An 11,916-nucleotide genomic window follows, 5' to 3' on the forward strand; every position below is an offset into this window, starting at 1 on the left:
CCCTTTTGTCCCCGTCCCCAACTGTCCCCTATCAGCCCTCCACCCACGTCTGACCCCCGCCTCTATCTGCCCCCGCCCTCATCTGCCCCGGGTTCTCAGAACCCGCTGCGCCGCCGGGAAGAGACGCCGGTCCGGGGCGCGCTCCCTACAGCGCCCGCTGTTTCCTGAAAGTGACGCTGCGCGGGTTTTGAAGAACTTGCTAGGCGCACTTTGAAGAATCGCCGGTTCCTCTTTCCACCGGGGTCGTGCTGGTTCTCGGCGCTCACCCGCTTCTCGTCCACTCTTCTCATTCTCTTTCCTCTCGCCTTTCACCTTTTCTTCCCGGTCCCCTCCTCGTGTCTCTTGCCCACTCTCCTCTGCCCCGCGGCAGCAAGGGGTCCCCGCCCTCCGCTCTCCTATCCTCTCGTCTTTCCTCTTCCCCCCTGGGGTCTCGAGGGAAAGGCGCCCGGGAGTGATGGGGGAGGATAAGCGCGGGCGGCGAGCGCCCTTCGCGGTCCCTCTGCAGCGTCCAGGGGCGCCGCCCCGTCGGGCCATCCAGCGTCCCTTTGCGGGGTCATGAGCAGGCGAGGAGGGTCCCCAGGCCGAGGGGAGGATAACCAGCACTCCTTGCTCCTCCCGAGCACCACTGTTGGGGGCGTCGAGGTATCTGCTCCTGCAGAGCAAGGGAGGGTTGGGAGGTGGCGGCTAGAAGGTCGGCCCGAAAGGAGTTCCAGAGTCCATACGAGCCCAGGGACCCGTTAGTCCTGAAAACTTGGGAGTGACACAGGTAGAAAGGTCTCAGAGAGTCAGCCCTTCCTTTGACTTACAGCCTGAGCAACTGAGGCCTGGAGACCACCAGGGTCCAACGAGAGGGACGGTAGGCCTCCCAGACCCCGCCCCTCTACCATCCCTGTCTCCTGTGTCTCGGTAGGAAACTGGCTGGGATGGCCCACACTCCCTCCTACCCAGGTACCACTAGCTGGCGCCCTGGACAACCACCTTGGAGGGCTCTGGGAGGAGGGTGGAAGGTGCAGAGGCCCTGGAGTGCCCCTGCAAGGGTAAGGCTGTGCTTCTAATGTTGGGCGGGGCTTGAACAAGCCCCTGAGCATGGCTTCTCCAGGTGCAATGGGAACACGAAGCATAGTTACTGGGGGCGCAGGAAACAGGAGGCGGCTGGAGCTGCTATTTGTTATCATCAGATGTCACCCAGACCTGGCGCGGAGGGGTGTGGGGATGCAGCCCCATCCTGGAGTAGGGTGTCTTTGGACATACCAGAGCCCCTGAGAAGGACTAGAGTCCCAGTGAGGCCTGAGAGTCGGCGGTCTCACATTGGGTGCCTCATACCCTACCTTTGTGTACTCTGTCAGGCTGTCATCCTGGTCCCAGCTGCTCACAGACCCTGTCCTCCCACCCCCAAGCTGAGACACCGAGGCAGGGCTGTGGCAGGAATTGCACCCTAAGCCTTCGGGGGTTCCATGTCCAGCTCATCTGTCCTCAGTGCTGGCTGGAGTGTATCCGCCCCAGAACCTCCCACCATAGCAGGCTCCACACCGGGCAGCTGCTCCTGGGCCACAGTCTGCTTCAAAGGCTGCCTTTGTTTGGGCTCCAGCTGAAGTTAAGAGCAACTTAAGCCAAGCACCACCTCAGGCGAGGGGGTGGGGCTGGCTGCTGGTTGTGATTGAGGCTGCTGTTACCATTATTGTCGCAATTGACACAGTGCTCCTAGTGGGTGACTTTTCATGAAAGGAAGTGTCACTTCCTTCTCATCACACCAAGAGTGAATGGGGCGGGGCGGGCAGAGAGAAAGAGATGTGGTGCAGCTTGGCACTGGGTCACTGACTGGCTGACCAGCCGAGTAGCCTTGAACTAGTCACAGCCCAAAGCCCTTTTCTGGGCATCAGGAATGTCTAAGATCAAGCGGGGCAAATGTTTATGGAGCATTGCTCCTGCCGTACACTGCTCTGGGCAGTGGGACATGGGGCAGCGATCAGGACAGGCGGACCTCAGCCCTCACCAACTGTCCACACACACACACTCTCACACTCACAGTCACGCTCACACCATACACAGTCTCTCACAACATACTTACACTTGCACATATACTCACACTCACACAAACATACTCTCGTACTCATAGTCACACACTCACACTCACATCCTCACACTCACATAGTGTCACACACACATAGTCACACACACTCACACCCCTACACACATACACACATACACACACACACACACGGCTGTGGTTTGTGGGGGAAGCCTCATTTCTCACTTGGTTCTGCTCAGCATGTTGGGCTCATGGAGTTTAGCACAGCCACCTTACAGGTGGGGACATCAAGGTGCAGAAGCAGTGACTGACTTTAAGGGAACGTGACCTGGCCTCAGAGCCCTCACCCCATTGCTCCTAATTTCAGCCTGTCATCTGGCTGGGCAGGCTCTTGTTAGCAGGTTCACGGGATTGATGTGATGGGAGGTTGCAGACCCTCTGGGGGACGCTGGCAGCTTTGCACCCCTGAGCACAGATAAGGAACCTGAGTCTCCCTGCTCCCGTAAAGAGAACCTCTAGACCATAGGATTCTGTGTCCTGGGACAGTCCGGCTGCTCTGGTTCTGAATCCCAGCTGTGCCACTAGTAAACTGTGTGACCTCAGGCAAGTTACTGAGCCTCTCAGAGCCTCACACAGTGTATCTATTAAAAGAGAAAATTATACCCACTGGGTGGCTGTGCAGATTCGGTGAGACTGAGTGCAAGAATGCCTCATCCAAGGCCTGCCAGGGCAGTGACTTGAGTTGGTAGCGTGCATAGTATGGAAAGGGGACAAGGGGACGGCCGCAGGACGAGTAGGCATCAGGGAGCACCCCCTTTTGGAGTTAGGGACTGAAACTAACCTCTTCACGGCTCTGGTTGTAGGGTCTGGGACTAAGCTTGACTTGGACATGCCATGAAGTTGAACAGAAATCCGATTCCTAACACAAGAATGGCCTTGAGCAGTCCCCCACCCAGCACCCGCCATGCCACTCACTGCCCAGGAGGGACTGGGCCACAAGGGCCAGGGTTCATCTGGCCCAGCCACCAGCCTTCCTGTGTCTTCTCAGGGGCTGTGAAGTGAGGGCATGTCAGGGGCGGTGGAGCCAAGGCCTACCATGGTTAGCAAGGCTTTTCTCACGTTATCTCGCTGCATGAAATACGAGGAATAGGCACCACAGGAAGAACCCGGGGCCTGTGGGGATTGGCTGCGGACCACAAAGGGACACCCGAGTCGTGCAGACATGTAGTCCTGGAAAGGAAGATAGAAAGGTGTTACTTCTCTTCAAAGTAACTTCTAGATGTAAATGCAATTCAATTGAAACCCCAGTGTTTTTTTGTTTTTTTTAAGGGAACATGACAAACTTATCCTAACATTCAGATTGAACAGAAGAGTAATGATGGGGACATGCCCTCTGGAGAGTAAGCTGTTTTACAAAGCCACAAAAATTACAGCAGTGTGCACAAGCCCAGCATTCCACATGAATGGAACACAAGCAAAAGTCCAAACCCGTCACAGATGTCCTCCTTAAAAGCCTTTAGATTGGGGGAAAAGTAGCATTTCAAATTTTGGGGGGAGGGGTCACTCAATCAATACTGGAACCACCTAACCAGTGTGTGTAGGGGGTGTTGGTTAGGTCCTTATACCTTATAGAGTCCAGATGTAGTCCAAGTAAACAATGAAACAGCAATTGCCATTATTATCATTGCTGCTTTCTGGATAGAAAAAGTAATGTCTGAATGACATTCCTTTGGAGAGCAGAGGTTTTTATAATTGAATCTACCTCCTCCATTACAATAGGGCATCTGGGCTTTGTGCTCAGAGGGGATCTGTATGCACTTGGAGCAAGACAGTGACGTAGTGGCTCATGGCAGAGTCACCCAAGGGCAGGTGGGTTTGTCCTGCCTCTGTGAGCCAGATGTGACTGGGAAGCTGGAAAGGCTGGTCCACAAGCCTCTCCCCTCCCCTGCAGAGTCAGGAGAGGGGCCCAACCCCCACTCTCTTAGGCCCTCTGTGGGAGCTGGGCAGGCCGGAAGGCTCGAGCATCACCACGGCAGGTGGTTTCCAACTTATTTTTCGTGGCAGAACCCTTTTTCCAAATGCAGATTTATTTCCCTAGAACTCTGATCTATAAATGAATGGGGAAGGGAGAGATTAGGGCAGCTGGCCAGGACTGAGGGCACCCTGGAGAAGAGGGGCCAGGAGCCTCCAACCCCTCTGTCACCTAAGGCTGTGGCAGTGGGGCCCAGAAGGCCCGGCCAGGACACACAGCACACTGGCCCTGGTCAGGAGAGAATGGAAGCCAAGTTCATGTGGGGACTCAGCTGGACACAGAGGTAAAGAGAGGGTGTCCCTTTGTGGTTCTCAGCAAGCGCTTTCTGGGGTTAAACAGCTCAGATTGGTGACCTCCTTTCCAGGTAACCAGAGCGCTTGACTCCAGGAGATCTCCCTGAGTGTGGCCCGAGCAGAGCACACCAGCTCTAGGACCGAGCAGAAGGGACTCGCAGTCCTCTGGCTTGGGGGCTTTCAACCTGGCTGCCTTCAATCCCAGATGCCCCTTGGCTCCAACTGAGGTGGGGTGGGGAGACAGTCATCAGTGTCTTTAAAATGCTCCCCACATGATTCTAATAGACCCTGGTCCAAGCACCTATTTCTGTGAGACCCAAGGGCAGCGACTTGCCAGGGTTACGTAGCCAGTTTGCAGGAGGGCTGCAGTGAGAAGCCCAGGCCACAGAACAGACGGAGAGAGTCCTTCGATGCTGGGGACTTGAGCCAGCAGGAAAGAAGGGAGAAGGGATGTGACAGCAGGAGGAGAAGAACAGCTGGTGGCACCAGGTGCCCCCATGACCCAGAAGACTTCAGGACTTCTCGGACAGTTAGCAGAGGACTCCAGGGCTTTCTCTCCTGTTTCACAGAAGCAAAGACAGCAGAGTCGCCCGAGGAAAAGCATCAGTCTGGGGGTTCATTTGTCAGTGCCCAGTTATTTTTGGAGCTCGGCCGTGTCTCTGGTGGGTAGTCAGAAATCAGCCTGATAGGGTGGCCGAGCCGCTTCCTCTGTGACAAGCGTTAGGACTGGCTTGTCTTCCAGGAGTATTTATACTTTTCCTCCAGACTTTGCAAATGTTGGCGGTAACCACAGTGGCCACAGTGGTAGTGAGGCCAGGCCACTGGACTGGGGGTCAGTCAGACCTTGTTCTGAACCCTGGTCCCCCAGGGAGGCAAGAATGTAACCTCTCTGGCCTCAGTTTTCCCCTCGTTAACATGCATGCACGAGAGAGCTGAGGCCCATGCAGTGCGAGTCACTGCAAGCTCAGTGATGCTGATGTAAACAGCTATGGAAGGGGACAGCAGGTTCTAACAGCACGTGCTCTGGGTGCCACTGGCATCATGGGTATATTATCCTTAAGGAGATTCTTTTTCTATCTGGCATGGAGGGGGAACCTCACAGGTTCCCAGCGGTAAGGATTTCCTGAACTGGAGCGAACCAGCACTATGGGGCAGTTCGTACTAGATTAATGAAAAGGAGAAAGAAAAGGTGCTCAAAAGACGTAGCTTCCTGGTCTGGGATCTGCTGCCAGCCTGCCTCGGCCCGAGGCAGTTTCTGTGGCTGTGTTTTTGGCAGTGGCGGGGGTGTTGTGTTTTTGCACCCATCAGCTCATGGCTGCCCTGGGTGAAGTGGGGACCCTGGCTCCTCCCTGCACTCACACTTAGCAGACAGATGAGCGACAAGCAATGGCAAAGGGCCATGAAGAGACTAGAGAGAGAGGCAGGAGTACTGTGCTTGGTGGGGGGATGGGAAAGGCCGCTCAGAGGAAGCGACTTGTCAGGTGGGACCTGAAGAGTCACCAGGACCCTTGCAGGTAAGGGGAGCAAGGGGCAGTGCGGACCGTGCAGATGCTTGGGGAAAGGTCAGATGGATCACAGGTAGAAACTTACACTCTTCTTGATTATTCCTGGAGGAGCTAAGGTCCAAGCACCACCATGGTGCTTGGGGGCCCACAAACATGGCAACCTCCGTGGCTTTCCCAGTTCGGCTGAGCTGCTATGAAGACTTCTTACCTGAATGTGGGGCAGGTTTTGGAGACAGGATTTCCCCAAGTCCCACGGCCCCAACTCCAGCCTTCTCTGACTTGACCCCAAGCTGGTTTAGGGTTTCCTTCAGAGATGTGGGGAGACAGCTGGAACAGAGGAAGACCAGGCGGGGCCTGGTGGGGGTGACCTGGGGAGAGCAGAGGGTCAGCCTGCCGGCAGCTGCCCACATGTGTGTTTATAGGGCCACCCTCCGGGGCAGAGGACACCATTCAGATCTGCCGCCTCTCTGCAGGGATGCTCGCCCTGCCTGCGGTCTCATGTGTCCTCTCTCTTCTCGCCCTCTTCCTCCTCGCAGCACCTCCTGTCAAAGGGAAAAAGAAGCAGTCAGAGGGGGGTGACCCCCTACACCCACCCGTGTCCCCTCAACCTGATGGTGAGGACAGCAGGAGTCAGAGCCCCATCCAGCTGGAGGTGAGTTGGGCAACCCCCCGGGGATTTTTCCTGATGAATTTGGATACCCCAAACTCTCAGGAGGGAGATTTGTTCCCTCCCCCATCCTGCAGCGCCGGGAGAAGGGCCTGGCGCGGGTCCTATGTCCTGCACTGGGAGGTATGGGAGCTGGCCAGGCAGGAGGGCCTGCCCTCCCCAGGGCTGGGCTGTCAGACTTCGCTTTCATAGCTGAACCCTTTATCAAACGAAGATTACCTAGAAGCCTGATCAGATGAGACCGATAAAAGCACTATTCTATGATGCAAAACTGCATTTACATCCATTCTGTCCAAATTGATGATGTGGACATGAAAGTCACTTGGTGAGGCCAACGAGGCCTTTTCGCTGAGCGCAGTCCGAGGAGGAGCCGTGGGTGACACAGCAGAGCGGCCAGCCTCAGCTCCTGTTCATTTTGGCTGTTTGCTTGGGTGGCACAGTCTGGAGTCACAATCCCACTTCATGTGGAAAAGTAGTCGCGGGTGGTCACAGTTCTTAAGGGCCTGCATAGAGGTCAGAGAAGAGGAACAGAAGTGCAAGTTCATGTGAAGAGCGGCAGTTGTCACTTTACTTCTGAGGCTGGCCACAGCCCTCAGTCTCCAGTATGTTACAGTGTCGTAGGTAACATGTGAGCGTGCATGTTTATTATCAGAGGTTGGATAAGTAAAAAAAAAAGCTGACATTGGAACTTGAGTAGACAATTCGAGGAACCCAGGGCTCTCTGAGCTGTTCTGGGCCCAGATGGTTCCATCCTTCTGTTGTTTGGGGCCTCCCATCCGGGACCTGGGAGCTGTCTGTTCTCTGAACCCTCAGCCCTAGACCAGCCATCCCCCTCTGCCCTGAACCACCAGCCAGATGAATAGCATCCACAGAAACTGCTCCTCTGGGAGCAGAAACCCAAAGTCCTGTGCGTCCGACAAGTGTACCAGGAGCCCAGGGCACAGCTCCATCTCTCTGAATTCAGCACTCAGATGGGCGAGGCAGGGAGGCAGGCCGCCACGGCAAAGGCTCGGTGGGCACAGGCCCGGCCAAGCAGCCCCACAGCACCAGGAAGCACCAAGCACCTTTATTCCTTCAGCTTTGACCACAGGGGACACCGAGCCTGCTGCCAGGAACTCACAGTCTGGTAGGGGAGCTGAGACGTAGGCGTAACAGATATAGAACAAGATAAAGAAGTGAAGTGTGCCTGGAGAGAGAGGCCGGGGGAAGGCGTTGGGAGGCTCCTGTGGCCGTCCCTGGAGCCAGGCCTCTGTGGACCCTGACCTGGGGTCCTGGGCACTAATAGGTGACAAATGTGTCTTTCTGATGCCAGGACAATCACTGCAGGCCACAGCAGTAGACTGGGTGCTGGGGGTCTGCTCCCTCCTGTGGGAGCCAGGGGTTCGAGGCCATGCGTCTCATACCTCTCCAGCCAGTGGCTCCGCCTGCCCCCTGCCACCCAGCAGCTGGGGGCTGCTCCCAATGCATCCTGTTCTTTTCTCAGGACCCCCCTGAGGCAGGCGGGGAGCGGGAGGAGGAACAGGCCTTCCTGGTCAGCCTCTACAAGTTCATGAAGGAGCGACACACGCCCATCGAGAGGGTGCCCCATCTTGGCTTCAAGCAGAGTGCGTCCCTGGGGTGCAGGAAGGGAGGGGGGCCTGGCAGGAGACCCCACCAGGCAGGGCATTGGGGCAGGCACTTCTGCTCTGGGTGACCCTGATGCCGGCCCACAGGGGTTGCACATAGAAAGGGTATCCCCTTTCAGGTACTGGGCTGGCAATGGGTGGGGCTGGCTTCCATCCTCACTAGCCACTGGGCCGCCGGTGCGTGGGGCCCAGCCCGCGGTCCATCGCAGTGGCCCTGGTTCTGGGCCTGCCTGACAAGACCATGGGAACAGGCTGCTTGCTGGCTGCACCGCCCTCCGGCAGAGACTGACAACGGACCTGCCCTCTCTTTTGCAGTTAACCTGTGGAAGATATACAAGGCAGTGGAGAAGCTGGGGGCCTATGAGATGGTAAGGAAGGCACCTGAGTCCGCACTGTGCTGCATCTCCCCGTATGTCCCCACTGTCCCTGGGGACGCTGTGGAAGAGGGTGAGCCCAGAGATATGTCCTTGCCTCCAGACAGGAGGAAGGGGAGGGGCCTGCCTTGCCTGCTGGTACTTTGCTGCTCGAAGCAAGTTTTCCTCTCTTCCCCATCTGTTCTGCCGGACCCAGGCTGGGAAAGCTGCTTGGGCAGCAGTCCGGTCGCCCCAGGGAGGGAGAACTGGCTGGCCGCCAGATAACCCCTTCCAACCTCCCCTGCCCCACTGGAGAAGCAGCTGCAAAACTGCCATCCCTGCCGAGCCTGGGCCGAGCCGGGACCCCGCCACCAGGGGGCGCGCCCTCACGTGGTGCCCTTGCAGGTGACTGGCCGCCGCCTCTGGAAGAACGTGTACGATGAGCTCGGGGGCAGCCCCGGCAGCACCAGCGCAGCCACGTGCACGCGCCGCCACTACGAGAGGTGCGGCGGGGCGCGGGGTTACAGGACACCTGGGCCCTCACCTCCCGGGGGCCGGGAGTGGGGTGCAGGAGAATATACCAGCAGTGTACAGAGGTGGGGCGGGATGAGTGGCGGGGTGCGGCTGAGCGCCTTGCTCATCGCCACCAAAACACTGGCGGGGAGGCAAGGCTGCAGGCCTCCTGGACAAGGTGAGGAAGAGTGTGGCCTGGGCCGTGGCCTGTCTGTGCCCACTCTCCACAGGGATATTTGTGGTTGTAGGGAGGAGGCAGGAGGGGTGGCCATGCCTGCCAGCCTTGGCCTCCTGTGGATGTGTGGGCTCCTCCTCAGGCTGGTCCTCCCATATGTGCGACACCTGAAGGGGGAGGATGACAAGCCGCTGCCCCCCTCCAAGCCTAGGAAGCAATACAAGATGGCCAAGGAGCCTCGGGGGGACGATGGGGCCACTGAGAGGCTGAAGAAGGCCAAGGAGGAGAAGCCAGTGGGCCAGGTGAATGCCAACCCCAGCCAGGCCGCCAGCTGGCGCTGGGCCTCTGTCCCATGCTGCTCGCAGCTGCCCCCGCCTGTCGTCACCATGGCATGGCCACAGAGCTCCCTGCCCAGAGCACTCAGAACCTGTTGTGCAAGTTGTCCACTATATGAGGGCCCACGTGGGGTCCAAATGCCAGGCTGCACCCCATTCTCCAGGCCCTGTGTCGTGACACCAGGCTGTGTCCATTCAGAGGAAGAGACACCTTTTGAAAAATTTGCACAAATGCACTGGAAGGGCTAGCAGATGTTCCTGGGTACCCACTGGGGCCCTGCTGTCACCAGGTCCCCAGGTCAGGATGCACGGCTCATGCCCAGACCTGAGGCCTGGCCTTTTCTCATTCTAGATGATGCCAGGAAAGGCCAAGACAGAGGTCGTAGACCTGGGAAGGCCCCCAACACAGGAGCCCCCCCAGGACAGCACGGAGCAGCCGGGCCCAGCACCCGGGTCTTCTCTGCCCTTCGTGAGTGCCAGTGGCTGTCCTGAAGCCTACAAGCAGCTCCTGTCTAGCTTCTACTGCAAAGGGACACATGGCATCATGTCACCACTGGCCAAAAAGAAGCTCCTGGCCCAGGTGAGCAAGGCAGAGGCCTTGCAATGCCAGGAGGAGGGCTGTCGCCATGGGGCAGGCGGCCCTAATGGGGAGCCCCAGGTATCCCCAGCTGCTCGCCTCCCGGAGAGTCCCCACAGCCCAGGAGGGCCGCCCGAGAACCCCAGGCACCGGCTGCCCCCTCAGGAGGGATCCCAGGCCCCTGGTCACAGCCTCAGAGAGGAGACTCAGGCGAGCTCCCACCCGCCAGCTCCCATCTTCACTGGCTGTTTCCACGCCTACCCCACCAAGGTCCTGAAGCCCATCAGCCAGCACCCCCAGGACTTCTTCCCTCATCTCAAAGATGGGGTGTTCTTGGGGGCCCCTGGCCAAGAGGAGTGGCTGCCAGTCAAAGAGCCGCCGCTGGTGTGGAATGGGGACGCAAACCACCCCTCTGCATTCCACAAAGGCAACTCCAGAAAGGGGAGCCTCTACCCCAAGCCCAAAGCCTGCTGGGTGACTCCCATGGCCAAGGTCCCTGCCGAAAGCCCCATGCCCCTACCCACCTTCCCTAGCAGCTCAGGCCTCAGCAAGCGTGGCCGGGAGGAAGAGGGCTTTGCCCCTGGTGGCAAAAAACTGCGGGCAGTGTCTCCCTTTCTCAAGGAGGTGGACACCAAGGAGTGTGGGGCCAAGCCCGTGGGGCCTGGCTTGGTCTCCTGCCTACTGGGCCCTGCCCTGGGGCCTGACTTCCCAGACGTCTACAGAGGCACCATGCTGCGATGCCCACTGAACTTCGCCGGCACCCCGGACCCCTTAAAGGGCCAGGCCTCACTCCCCTTCAGCCCCCTGGTTATTCCAGCCTTCCCGGCTCACTTCCTTGCCACTACAGCTCCCTCGCCCATGGCCGCTGGCCTGATGCACTTCCCCCCAGGATCCTTCGACAGTGCCCTCCGCCACAGACTCTGCCCGGCTTCGTCTGCATGGCAGGTGCCACCTGCCACAACCTACACAGCACCCCGCTTCTTCCACCTCAACACCAAGCTGTAGGTTGGAGCCTACAGCACTGCTGTGCTGTGCTGTGCTGCGGAGGGTCTGATGTGGCCCGAGGTTCGGGGCACTGTCAGGGGCCTCTGGGCCGCAGCACATTCCACAGGAGAGCTCGGCTGTGCCTGACACAGGAATGGACCCTGGCGGGCAGCCTGACACACGGAGGCAGCGGGAAGACTGGGTTTGTCTCAAGGTAGCAGCCTGCGCCTGGGGGCTGGGGCCCAGTTGGAAGGCCTTGGGAGAAGAGGGGGCAGGGCTGGCAGTTGGGGTCCCCTGAGCAGAGGCCAGGGACTGCGTGAGGGGTTGAGAAGCTGGATAGCAGCTTGAGGCATCTAGGTGCCCATGGAAAATCCAATAAAACGTATGAGTCCATTCAGCCCTGAGGTGTGATGGTGTAACTGTGAGGGCTGGCCAGGCATGGATATGTTCGTGGGTGGGGGTACAAGAGGGGCAGCCCAGCACCCACTCAGATTGGGAACACTGCCACCCCACTGAAGAGCGGGACAATGCAGAACGGCCTGTGTTCCTGCTTATGGCTGTGACATCCTGTGCCTTCAGTCCACTTTGCAGGTGGAGCCTCAGGACAACTGCCCGATACCTTCCTCACTGTCCATGGGCCTGAGGCTCAGAGAGGCCCAGCGACACCCAGGTTTCCCCAGCAGGTAAATTGCAGAGCAGAGGGGTGACTGCAGCACTGGGAGCTAAGCCACAGGACCTGGGCAGAGGGACATGCCGGCAGCTGTTAGCGCTTCTGGGGCCTGAGGTGCCAGTGGGAAGCCTGAATCGGTCTGTCCTGGGGGTGGTGCA

At 58.3% G+C, this 11,916-nt stretch overlaps 1 protein-coding gene across 3 annotated transcripts in view; it reads left to right on the forward strand.

Moving 5' to 3' along the window:
- The window catches only part of ARID5A (AT-rich interaction domain 5A), a 12,287-nt gene extending 795 nt beyond the window's left edge, over window positions 1-11,492 (forward strand). Inside the window, exons 2-7 of one of the 3 annotated variants that reach the window (XM_019659994.1) lie at window positions 6,396-6,511; window positions 8,010-8,130; window positions 8,467-8,519; window positions 8,910-9,007; window positions 9,335-9,494; window positions 9,880-11,492. In XM_019659994.1, coding sequence (XP_019515539.1) covers window positions 6,396-6,511; window positions 8,010-8,130; window positions 8,467-8,519; window positions 8,910-9,007; window positions 9,335-9,494; window positions 9,880-11,109 — 1,778 coding nt within the window. In that variant the 3' untranslated portion in view covers window positions 11,110-11,492. Of the gene's footprint in view, window positions 1-6,395; window positions 6,512-8,009; window positions 8,131-8,466; window positions 8,520-8,909; window positions 9,008-9,334; window positions 9,495-9,879 lie in introns of those variants that run through there. The other 2 variants (XM_019659996.1, XM_019659995.1) reach the window with 2 other exon arrangements.
- Window positions 11,493-11,916: the final 424 nt, after the last annotated feature.

The sequence above is a fragment of the Hipposideros armiger genome, unplaced genomic scaffold, assembly GCF_001890085.2.
Source record: "Hipposideros armiger isolate ML-2016 unplaced genomic scaffold, ASM189008v1 scaffold_310, whole genome shotgun sequence".
NCBI classification, from domain to species: Eukaryota; Metazoa; Chordata; class Mammalia; order Chiroptera; family Hipposideridae; genus Hipposideros; species Hipposideros armiger.